This window comes from Scomber japonicus, chromosome 10 (genome assembly GCF_027409825.1).
Source record: "Scomber japonicus isolate fScoJap1 chromosome 10, fScoJap1.pri, whole genome shotgun sequence".
Lineage (NCBI taxonomy): Eukaryota > Metazoa > Chordata > Actinopteri > Scombriformes > Scombridae > Scomber > Scomber japonicus.
The window spans coordinates 23,375,678-23,388,124 of NC_070587.1; the positions used below are offsets into that span (position 1 = coordinate 23,375,678).

Consider the following 12,447-nt stretch of genomic DNA (forward strand, 5'->3'; position numbering starts at 1 on the left):
GGATACAAGACACTAGAACTCATGTTTAGCAGTAAAACCTGACCTTGCTTTTCTCTTAGCCGTAATTATAGTTTATTTTCTTGCACTGCCTGTCTTATGTATGCTAGAATATGGTCACTAATTGTGTGTGTTTTTCAGGTGATTACTGTGCTCATAAAGTCCACCCAGAGAGAGCAGAGCCTGTGTCAGTCAGATAGCGCCCTGCTGGCTACTGTCTTGCTGTTCTGTGGAGATGAGGTGTCCAGGCAGCAGTACAGAGGGTGAGACCTTCCAACACTTTTTTTTTTTTTCAACAGTTTTTGTTTTCATGCTGTTTAAGTAGCCGTGTCAGCAGTTTGATTCAAAGCTGTGATACAGTGAAACATTTCCTGATGAAAGAATCCTGTGAGTCTCTCTGGATTAGAATGATTGTATCAATCTCCAGCATGACAGCACCGCTCTGTGTTGCTGTAACTGTCAATATAAATTAGTTTTATCACTGTGTAAAATGAGTTTGTTGTCCTCATGAGAATCGGTGCAGATCTGGATAATGATTTTACAAATGCAGACAGTGAGACCAATGCAGAGCTGAAAATGTTGACTTCTTTAAGACCACTCATTCTTTGTAGTTTCCTCATTTACACAACCAGTCCCCAGTTATGGAAACTCACTGATGGTGGGTTTATCCACTGTCACTTTTGAGGAAAAACACCAAAGTCTGATATGTGGAGCCTGATTCAAAGACAGTGATGACAGTCTAAAGCACTTCAGCAGAAAATCTTCATCACTCAACCACTCAAACATCCAGCAGAGCATTGGGAAGACCTTGCATTAAAGAGATACTGCACACTTAAACATGTTTTTGTAAACTAAATTATACTGCGTTTAAAACATCAGTGTTGGTGTTATATTGATACCAAAATGATAAAAATCAGCATTTCATGGGTTGAAAATGGCTCAATGTGTCATCTGCTGTTTAAAATCAGTCCTGAAAAGGCGAGGCCAGTGCTGATGTAGAGTCGACTGTTTGGGAGTTCTCTTACATCATGAAATATATATATAAATGATAGAACATCCACGTACCCCAGACTCGCGCTGCTTTTCAAATATATGCTGACAGTTTTAGTTTCAGCAGCTGACAGCACCACTGACCTGCTGGAGAACAACTCTGTCTGGGAGTAAACGCTGCTGGCAGCCACGAAAACAGCAGATATACCCTTCACATTTCATCCTGTAGCTCTCCACCTGTCTGTTCCTGCATTTATCAGCTGATAACATCTTAGTTTATAATGGTTACTGAACCACAGCTCAGCTCTGTACTGGACAGTCCCAGACAGAGCGAGTTCTGTTAGCTGCTGAAGCCACAACTGTCCTCATGTGAAAATAAACCAAATTACACACAGACAGGTTAATTTAAAAATGTCTTCTGGCTTGTTTAAATGTCATTGTAGTCTTTGTCTTCCTCTCATCGTTATTATTATTATTTTTTATTATCATCATCATTCTCCTCTAGCCTGGGGATGTCACAGAGCAACTCCCCCCTCTCAGTACCTTGCCCACTTTTTTTTTTCTAGCACTTTTCATAATTCTGCAGTGGGTGGAGTTAGGCTCAGACCTGGGGATGAGGTTACTCAAATAAACCAATGCTACTATATGCAGTCAAGGCAGAAATGTGAATAGTGCACCGTTTTAAAAAAGAAAAAAAAAGAAAAGCTATTTAAATAAATAAATTCTATTTCTAAGTTTTGTTTACTTGATGACAATATTCAGAATAAATCATTTTTCCACTAAAAATGGCATCCCAAAGATCCATAGAGAGAAAGTTGTCATCTCAATTTTGAGTGCAGCGTGATTCTCATTTGGACCAGAATCATGAAGCTCCAGTGCTGCTGCCCACAGGTTATTTATATTCTGCTGCTGTAGTTTCAAATATACCAAAATTGTTTTTAAAGTCATTAAAAGTGCTAATAGTTTGTAGATCCAGCTCCAGAGGCTTCTGTTTTTGTGAGAAAGCTGTTTTTAATTCCCACTACAGTGAGTTTGTGTTTTTTGTTCTTTCAGATTGCTTCAGAACAAACCAGAGGCTGCGCAGAAAGCTCTGTCTGACAACAGTCTGCTGAAAAACATCGACTTTAATGAGAAGTTCCTGGGAGAAGAAAATGTGACAGAAAGTAAGATGTCCCAGTCATGAATGACAAAAAACCACCAAGGATGTCTGTGCTGGAGATAATAAAGAAAGTTTTTAGACTTTGTTTTGCTACTTGATGAATGAATCTCGAGTGATTCATATAGTCAGTTCACAACAGTTTCTATATGTAATGTTGTAACCATTGGGCTTGTTTGTAGGAGTTTATATTTATGTAGAAGTTTTATTTGGGAGGGCATTTGTTTGAAGTATACATCTTTCACTTACAGAATGTTACTGGAAAAAACAAATGATCCTAACATGTACATGTTGCTTGTTGGAATAGAGTTGACTCTGTTTTGTTTGGTTTGACTCTGATTTTATGTTTCTTGTAGTGTACAACCTGCCCCAGCGGCCAAATGAAGCCCACATCTTCTATGGAAACATGAGTAAGGTGGCTGTGATGTTGCTGGGAAGCACAAAGAGCACAGAATGTGAGGAGAGCAACCACAACGAGCTGCTGCTGCCCTCACAGACAGACAGGTAACATCATACACATCAAATATCACTTACATACTGTGATATACTAGGCCCTGCTTACTGTAAATAGCAGCTTTATGAATTGGCTGTACATTTTTATGTGCGTTGTTTTGTGAGGTAAGCGTCTGTGTGTTGTTTGCATTTTGCAGCTCTTTGATAACCATGTGTTTGTATTAATTCCCAGTGCGTCCCTGGCAAATGGAAATGTGTCTCTGGACGTTCTGCCAGTGAAGGGTCCCCAGGGTCCAGCAATGAGAGTGGCAGAGCCCACGTTAAAGGTACCACAAGCCCTCTTTAATAGACTTTGATGCTTTCTGGCTATGATTTTTGGTTCCGTGTCAACTGGATGTGATCAAGAAAAGTTTCAGTGCATTTGACAGAAAATAGTTTTTGAATGTAGACTGGCTTTTTTTTCCCTCCCTCCCCGCAGGCTTCTGAGCCATTACACAGGCAGTCTGAGTCCTGGACCATCCATCCAGAACAACTTGTGCTCGCGGCTCCTACTATCAGTGAGTGGAATATTGATTCAGAAAGTGTTTTATGAGGTGAACTTTTATCACCTAAGCTTTGAATTCTACTTTAACATTTAGGAGTGTGGTCGGTGAAGCAATCAACTCCCAGCTGTGACTGCAATTGTATTTCACATTGTTAATACCCAGCAGCTTACACTTTGTTGTTGTTGTTGTCGACGTCGTCTTTTAGATGGTTCTGCCACCACCAGTCAGGTTCAGATCCGGAACAACACGTCCAGAGAGCTGAGCTTTGATTTGTCCTGGCCCGCCCACTGCCTCACAATCACCCCTCAGCACGGGGTTATCGAATCACAGTAAGAACACACTCAAACTCTTAAGGTGTTTTAGTTGCTATGTCAGCTAAGCTAAATGCTTTGCTCTTTATCCTTCTTACACTGTGTAGACAATATTACCATAAAAATGACAAATCTTCTCACTCCTTTACCTCTGTAAAACATTTAGGCCCTATTTTAACGATATATAACACATGGTGTGAAGCATGTGGTGCAAGTGCCTTTTGGGCATATCCAAATCCACTTTTGCTATTTTAACGGCGGAAAAATGGTCACTGCGCCAGACGCATGGTCTAAAAGGGCTTCAGGGACTTAAGTCCCCTCATTAATCGTAGGTGTGTTTTGGGCATAACACGCGTTAACCAATCAGTGTCATCTCGCGCTGTCACCGTGGCCGGATTGTAAATTTGATGACGGATTTACCAGGATTTGTCACGTGACTACATTGACAGTTTCATTGATCATTACTGCCATTGACTGATTCTGATACATAGTGGCACGTCATTGTGACTTTTTTTTAATATGTTGATGTACATCATAATACGAATTCACATTGTGGTCCTTTTTATTAGTGATGTTTTGCATGTTTGTGTGGTGCTGCGCGCCCGTGTGCGTAACAGGCACAGTGTCTGCGCGCTGCGCTCCCGCCTATCTAGGAGCATATTGGACTCTTGATGATTCGCCCCTTTAATAACAGTGACATATGCGTCAGTGACTTTAGACCTGGTTTTTTTTTGGTCAGTAGCGCAATCGCTTTCCTCTGTCTCAAAATAGCAACGTGCCACCTTTGAGCCTGACCCACACCTCATTTAGAGACCCACACGCCCATAGGCGCATAGACTGGTGCAAGTGCATTTGCTATTTAGGCAACATGGGCGCAGGGCGACAACTGCGCCGGGGGAAACTAACAAAGACACATGTGCCACGCCCGGCATCCACTGTGTGCCCACCACAAGATGGGGCCCTAAGTGTTTTGGGTACTGTTAGTGCTATATGTGTACAGTATGTAACTGCTGCAGCCCAGTCATTATAATTATTATCGTAGGTACATAGGATGAACGATCTCTGACTGTGTCTAAATTGAATGCTTAAATTGATCCACATGTGTCTAATTTCTCTGTTATCGTCAACTAAGGTGCCACCTGCAGATTTTAATCAGCCCCAACCCCTCACTCGCATCCAAATCTTCCCTGCTGCCATGGAGTGGACAGATTTATGTCCAGTGTGATGGTCAACAGAAGGTACTCAACATACAACGTGAAAAATCATTCATGAATGTTGACTTAACATGTACTAAACGTGAGAATTTAACACACTCTAAACATGTGTTACGCTTCAGTTTATCAAGGTCCAGATCCGTCGGGACCTGGCTCTGGATGTGTCCGCGGCCCCAGCAGATACCACTTTATCAGCCCTGGCTCCTCAGGCTGCCACCCCCATTCTCCCCACAGCTAGACTGACCACTAAACCTACACTCGCCTCGCAGACCCCACTGCAGCTACCTCACGCCCTGGTGGAGATCAGCAACAAGACCATCATCTTCCCCACCACTCCTTCAGGGGAGACATCAGGTAAAGCTGACCGGCCTAAATCTGAGCTCAGCATGAATACATTGTGGTCAATCTGAACACCTTTACAACAAACACTCTGCAGGAAGTCAGTGTGAACAACCCTCCAGACTGTGTGGTTTAATATCGTAGTGTGTAGATAACACACTGTGTGTATATTTGTGAGGGAGACTCACACTCTCTGTGTTGCTCCTGCACTTCAGAGGCCCAGCTGGAGGTGGAGAACGGAGAAGTGGAAGTGAGGTGGTACCTGTCATCATTTGCTCCTCCATATGTCAAGGTGCTTTTTTTCTTCTTCTCCCCATTATCCCTTTCTTCTCTCAATTCTTTCATTCTGTTTACGTTTTTTTTTTTTTTGGCTGTTTGTTCTTGTTAACACCCCTCCTCTGGGAACAGATGCTTATGCCTCTTTTGTAGGTTGTTTCCAATTTCTTTTGAATTTCATTTTCTTTTTATTGTGGTTCGCTTGAAGTGGAGCTAAATTTATTCTCTTTTGTCTCGTGGCTCACTTTGGTAATGAGTTTGTTTTGCTGTTGATGTTCTCGGTTTAATCTTGTAGTTGTCTTGTTTTGGCCACTGTGTGATCGCAGTGACTCGGGGGGTCAAGCTGTGGTCTCTTCTCTCTCCTCAGGGGGTTGACAACAGTGGAGATGTTTACCGGGCCACCTACACCGCTTTCAGGTGCTCCAGGGTCTCGGGCACTCTGGGAGCCCACGAAAAGATGCAGGTAGTCACTCACACACAAGTACACCTGTCAGTATAGTTTAGTGAAAGGAGCAGGACACAAGTTTCTGCAGATCTCACAGAATGCGAGGTTAAATTCAGGTCTACCAGTCAAAACCATCTGCCTACCTACCAGCTGGCTCACAGAAACAGTATTTTTTACTCCATAATAATACTGCATCTTTAGAAAGAGATATACCGGTAAGTGGTTTAACTTTTCTCTGGCCATATTTGGTTCAGACTATATTTGGCTATACAACTTATAATCCTTATCTTCACTGTATCACTTACTTGTATTGTTCATATTAATTCATTTTAGAGACTAATAGTAGAGTAACACAATTTGGCATTTGGCATTTTGCTTTAGTTGTTGAAAATTTCATCAATATAAAAATCCCTAATTATTATAATAATAGGTACTTTCTTTTGTTAAATCATTGACTCACATTTTAGATCACATTACTTTTTCAATTAGGTTGCCATAGAGATGAACAGTAACCTCTCTAACAACATTTTGACTCGATCACATCAGGATAAGCACGTGTGTAACTAATAACATCAATGATGGCTGTGAGTCATTGAGGTGTGCCAGTAAGCAGAGCTACTGAGACATAATACACACTCGGCCCTGGACCTGCTACATCAAAATGGAAGGCAGCCATGATTACCAGTGACAGGCCTAAAGGTGTACAGACCTTGAGTCCCTAAGTGATGTTCTTTTGGGAAGAAGCATCAAACAGCCTTTGCAAACAGAGAAAAATCACTCATGTTTGTGGGCACACTGCAGGCCTGAAGAAGCTTTAAAGCATTTTGTCAAAATATTGAATTATTTTGTGAATCATTTACTGCTTTTGGACCTTGGTTCTGGGTTTGAATAGTGGGGTGTCACAGATTTAGGCGGATGATTGCAATTTAAAACATGTTTTCTTTTCTTATACATTTTAAACAATTTGGTTGGTTGATTGCTTCATGTGCTTGACTTGATTTATTAATGTGGCAGCAGTAAAATTATACTGAGCTATAAGGCAGTTAATAAAAGAAGCATGTTCTTACAGCCAGAATTTGTAAAAACATGTATTAGTAAAACAAGTATTTATGTGTTTTTAATAAGTAGTGATTTCCTCTAATGTTTCTCTTACCCTCTCAGGTGCCTGTTACCTTCCTGCCGAGGGACCGAGGGGACTACGCCCAGTTTTGGGACTTGGAGTGCCACCCTCTGTCTGAGCCCCAGCAGAAAACCAGAATTCGCTTTCAAACCTGTGGCACTGTGAGGACTTGTTTATTATTGTTTATTGTTTATTGTTTATTAGTGACACTGATATTGTTCACTTTAATTATGTTAGGCAATTTATTTTGCTGAACCTTAGTTACTGTTGCTAGCCTTTTATTAATGGTACCTGGTACTATTTTTTTTTTTAGCTACTGTATAAATCACCTCTATTGAACATATCTTTGACTCTTTAAACAGCATTAAGATTAGCACAGTGCTCTCATTAGCTCTCCTCAGCTGTGCTTCCTCTCTCTCTCAGTAATGGACTTATTGAAGCTGTGTTTCAAAACGACAACAGAGCAGAAAAACGCCCTGATCTCCACTTCTTTAACGTTTCATTAGGCATGCATGTGTGGAGCAACGATATTCATTGTCAAGTTAACACTCCCAAACCATGTGCACATGACTGTTCCCTGGGGAATACACGTTTGAATACATTTACTTCCTTTAAAGTATTAGACTGTGTCATTAGCTCTTTTTTTACTATCAGCTTAAAAAAATCAGCATGTATAGTACCACCTTAACCATGGCTTTGTAGTGTTAGTGACAGAATTAACAAATGAAAAAAGTGGGTTGTGGGATGGTAAGAAGAGCCACCCTGCTGAGATTGGCCCGCGGCTTCTCGTCTGCGCCGCTTTAATGTGAAGTGTTATGACAGACCCAGTTAACTTAAGAGCACACACACACAGCAAGTGGGAAGTGAAATAGATGGCTCTACATAAGTAGGTTAAGCTGCTGCAATGGTGGTACTTTTTGTTGTTGTTGCCATATACAGTATTTCCTACACGCAGGGTTAAAGTACAGTGGAGATGCTAATCGGATGCTAATGTGGGATTCATTTGTTAAAATGCCTGCACGCGATGTTAACTTAAATATGTCTCAGCTCTCTTAACATGAAGTCAAATGTGATGTTCTGGATATGATTAAAACATGAAAGCGAGGGCTGAGCACTTACTTGAAATTTTATAGAAATTACTGCAATTTTCAAATAGCAGGAGGTGCATTATTACTTTAAAGGTGAAATGTGTAAAATGCCATTTTGAATAAAAATATCCTCACTGACACATTATATTCTACAGACTTAAAACATCTTTAGTACAGATCCCTGCAAAGATGAGAATAATGATGTAAACATAATCATTCCCTTTTAAATCAGTCAAAATAAAAGCAAATATATTTTATCATAATCATTCAGCTCTAATAAAGAAAATGCTTCTTTTCTAGTGCATTTTACCAGTCAGCAGACTTGAAGTGGTTAAAAAAAAGATGAGCTTAAGGGGCCAACTGGTCTAAGATCTTAATATTGTGTCTGTCTGTGTCTATAGGGGATAAAGTCTGGACCAGTGGAGGGACCCCAGGAAGGAGACTGCTCTCTGGTAAAAACAGACGCTACTGTTAAGACCAAGAAGAAAGCTGATGCCTCAGCAGGAAAAGCCAGGTAACAACTCCTTTGACCAGGATCTCTCTGTGCTAAAACCAGAAGCCAGTATAGATGATGTCACAGTATCAATGAAGTGACCACTGCACATCATCTTGGAGGGAAAACTGTCTGTCTTTAAGAGATCTAATAATTCAGTGTAGTGTCTATTGCAGGTTAAGTGTACAGCAGGTTCTGTGTTAAGATAAATTGTCTTGTTTGTGATTTGTTATGGTTTTGTGATGGTCATGGTTCCTCTTCTTGTTATGGTTTTGTGATGGTCATGGTTCCTCTTCCTCTAACCCTAACCCTAAACCTTCAAACTGGCACCATTTGTAACCCTCAGCCAGGAGGATGCCGTACGGAGGGGTGTGTACTCTCCACAGGATCTGTACACCTTCCCGGCCACACGGATGGGCGAGTCCAGCACTCTGAAGGTCAACATCCGCAACAACTCGTCCGACGCGCATGAGGTGAGGCAGGCCCTGTTCCCATGAAGACATACAGTGGGATTTTTTTTCTTTTGTGTGTGTGTGTGTATGTGTGTTTCTTGCTTACTGCAGCAGAAACTTCTACGCAGGAAAAGTTAAGCTGTCAAAGTAAAACAAGGAACTCTAGAGACTTTGAGGTTGAATGTATTAAAAGATGGCAGAAGGTTCAACTTTGAAAACCTTAGATTTTAACTGTATATATTGTGACTCTGTATTGCTCATAGTAGCTGCATGATGACTTGTACTGAATGATAAATGTCATAACCTCTAACAATTGTAATTGTGTCTGTGCATGGATTTGAAATTTGATGTGTGGCTTCTCTAATTGACTTGCAGCTGAAATTTGTAAACCCTAGGGAGCCCTTCCATATCAAGCATTCCAAATATTCCCTGAGGTGAGTCAAATGGTCATTATACTCAACAGAAACATCTTCATCTTCTCAACATTTTATACTTGTTAACATCCAGCAGCAGCATCTTTTTATAATGTTTAGTTATAGTTTTTGTATCCTGTTAAAGATAATTCTACTTTGATAAGCATAATCAGTAAACACACACTGTGGTGTAACTGAGTTTGTGTAACATCACTTTTCCACATGCCCACTATGAAAGGTCTGGAGGATGATACTGTTTTCAGTACACACTTGGAGACCTGTTGGGTACTGATCCTCTGCCTTATTAAGGCCTATGGGAGGGGTTGCCTAGCCACAGGTACCAGCTGTGCCGTGCTGTGCTGTGCTCTGCTGATGTGGGGCTGTGTTCAGAATGGGAACAACATGTGTGTGTTTTGAAATAAGACAAAAACAATACGACTGTTTTGGAATACAAGAAGACATACAGGCATTTTGTTATTAAAGCATTGTCACACATAATATTGCGTGTTATGACATTTCTATCTCCAGACTTGCCATGTGTTAATCTGATGAGCCAGTAACCTCTTTGTTACACAAGTCCTTGGAAACGAATGGACTGTGTATGTTTAGAAAAGGGCAGGCACTTTACAAAAATATTTGGCAGGTGATTGGATGAACCATCTATCCATCACCGTCTTACCTTGCGAGGCAGCTGGATTCATGAGATGTGAGAATCCTCATAGGACGCTGATGCTGATTCTTGCGTGATCTTGTGAATCCAGCTCCTTTGCAGGGTACACCATGTGTTGCCACAGCCTGAACCTGAACCTGAACCCAGCACTAGGTGTGTTGTGAACACTGCTGTGTGGATTCACACTAGCCATGTGGTGACCCTAGCATCACTCTCTGTGTGTACATACTGTTATTTTTAGTACATTCCACACACCATATCCATGCTGCTCCATTTAATGTCTGTACATTTTGTCGTAATGTTTTTGTGTACATGGATGCATAACATCTTTTTGAGTTTAGTGCTGTAATGTCATTAGTTATATCATGGTTCATATACTACAACCCTAAGGGAGTTGAGGAAATGCATGTGCATGAGTGCTGCTGCACATGTCAATTATTCATGCTTTTAGCATTATGAACTGATATGATTGTCTCTTCATTAAGTTTGGTTCTTCTCCCCCACACCATTAGGTCACAGCACTATCTGAAGCTACCCGTCCAGTTCAAGCCCAGCACTGCAGGCAGACACGCTGGCTTGCTGCTCATCCAGTCAGAAACAAGTGGAAGTCTTGTTATTCAGCTGACCGGTGAGGCATTGCCTTGAATTCACCATCTACCATCCTCCACCACCTCCTCCTCATGCGGGCTGGCTGGCTGGCTTGCTGGCTTTGGGTGGATGCTCTTCTCTGTACTATTCATCACGGGATGGACGAGAGCAACAGAGAAAACTGCTAAGGGTCAAATAAAAGCAACACTGGACTTAAATCCTTCCTCATCATCATATTTAGAGACGGTCTAACAATGTAGATGGATTAACTAATGAGACTGCCCCATCTGCCTGTCTCTGTATCTCTCTCTCTCTCTCTCCCTTTCTCTCCCTCCCTCCATGCCGGCTAAGGCACAGGTGTCCTCAGCTGGCCCACGGAAAAACTGATTGTGCCCGTTTTTGTTCCTGAAGCTGAATGATTCGGTCTGACTGGCTCAACAATTAGTCTGCACCGCTCTGGCATTTTCAGAGAGCTAAATGATTTTTGTCACTTGACTCTGGATCTGGTATTTGCCTTTATCCTTGAGTCATGTCACAAGGCAGCATTGTTGTTGCCATGGCCCCTGTCAGACAGGAGCAGTACCAGTTGGGATACGTCGGGGATTACTTTGAGTTGGTCACACAGGAATGCCTTTGTTTCTTGTTTGGTAACATGCCTGCAGGGATTTGTATTTATTTATTTTTTTTTCTATTTTGGAAAAGCCACAGAGTGTTGCATTTTTTAGCCACAGCTGAAATATAGAAATCTGATAAAGAGGCCTGGACACATTTCTGATATTAACTCATGATTCTAACAAGACCACAGATTTAAGGATTCAGTTTTTCAGGAGTCGCTTAAATGAAATGCACATTTAGGTCTGTGTTCATTTCAGAATATTTTCCCTAATCTTCCCTGCTGGTGTGGTTTCTATGGAAATGGCTTCTCATCATGCACAGTGGCCTTTGTCAGCACCATGCGTCGACTTCCCAGTAACCTCCAAGACTCTTTCCAAACAGTCCAGATGTACTTAATTCAGCCATGATCAGGGCAGCTCACAGCAACATTAGGATGGTTAATGATTGTTATTACATGCTAAAAGAGTTTCCTCTGGTGGGGCTTTTGTTCGGCACCTTGCCAGGCCTGCTTAGTATGGTTACCATGGCAAAACTGTGTTAATCACTGTTCCAGTCACAGAAAATTAGCTCCCCATTTCCTCTTTTGGCTCTGGGGCACATGGCCAAAATTGCTCAGGGGCATTGGATTCACATCCATAATCAGTTTTGGAACTGGAATGGCACAGGGAAATGTACGTAAACTTGACTGAGGACGTATTGTTAACCTGTTAGATGCTGCACATGAAGATATCACTTTGGAAATTTAGAACACTAGTGTCGAGCGTTATTTCCCTGCTTTTATAGCAAGTATTTTAATATGAAGGCAGCATATTGTCACAGGTTGTTCATAACATGCAGTGACACGTTTTGATTTACAATTTGCACACACTTTAAATAGTTTATTATGTAATATATTGTTGTATGTACACATTTTAAATAAAGTCTTGTGGTAAATATCTTTTGTTTATTATATTCAAATGATATTGTTGTCAGAGGGGTATTGGTCGGGAAGGGTGATTTATGAAAAATATGGTTGATGGGTATCTAGCAGTTTATTCCTTTAATAATGTATCATTTAGTTCTGAAGTAAAATACATGTGTTAATGTGAAGTATCTTAATACATTGTTCTGTTCATTTCTGACTATCACCACCAAACACTGACCTCATTAGGACCACTATAGAAAATGTATTCAGATGAACTGAATATCTTTGAAGGTAATTTTGAAGCAACATTTTAGAAGTGAAGTGAATGATGAAACACTTATTGATTGACTTCTTATATGAAGTCAATCTACCATCAAT

At 41.0% G+C, this 12,447-nt stretch overlaps 1 protein-coding gene across 1 annotated transcript in view; it reads left to right on the top strand.

Annotated features, from left to right (window-relative positions):
- The window catches only part of cep192 (centrosomal protein 192), a 32,561-nt gene extending 20,467 nt beyond the window's left edge, over window positions 1-12,094 (top strand). Inside the window, exons 38-52 of the mRNA XM_053326323.1 lie at window positions 139-260; window positions 2,041-2,150; window positions 2,500-2,647; window positions 2,829-2,922; window positions 3,075-3,153; window positions 3,347-3,470; window positions 4,585-4,690; window positions 4,789-5,020; window positions 5,221-5,297; window positions 5,649-5,744; window positions 6,888-7,007; window positions 8,336-8,448; window positions 8,774-8,900; window positions 9,255-9,313; window positions 10,475-12,094. Coding sequence (XP_053182298.1) covers window positions 139-260; window positions 2,041-2,150; window positions 2,500-2,647; window positions 2,829-2,922; window positions 3,075-3,153; window positions 3,347-3,470; window positions 4,585-4,690; window positions 4,789-5,020; window positions 5,221-5,297; window positions 5,649-5,744; window positions 6,888-7,007; window positions 8,336-8,448; window positions 8,774-8,900; window positions 9,255-9,313; window positions 10,475-10,607 — 1,740 coding nt within the window. The 3' untranslated portion in view covers window positions 10,608-12,094. The remainder of the gene's footprint in view (window positions 1-138; window positions 261-2,040; window positions 2,151-2,499; window positions 2,648-2,828; window positions 2,923-3,074; window positions 3,154-3,346; window positions 3,471-4,584; window positions 4,691-4,788; window positions 5,021-5,220; window positions 5,298-5,648; window positions 5,745-6,887; window positions 7,008-8,335; window positions 8,449-8,773; window positions 8,901-9,254; window positions 9,314-10,474) is intronic.
- Window positions 12,095-12,447: the final 353 nt, after the last annotated feature.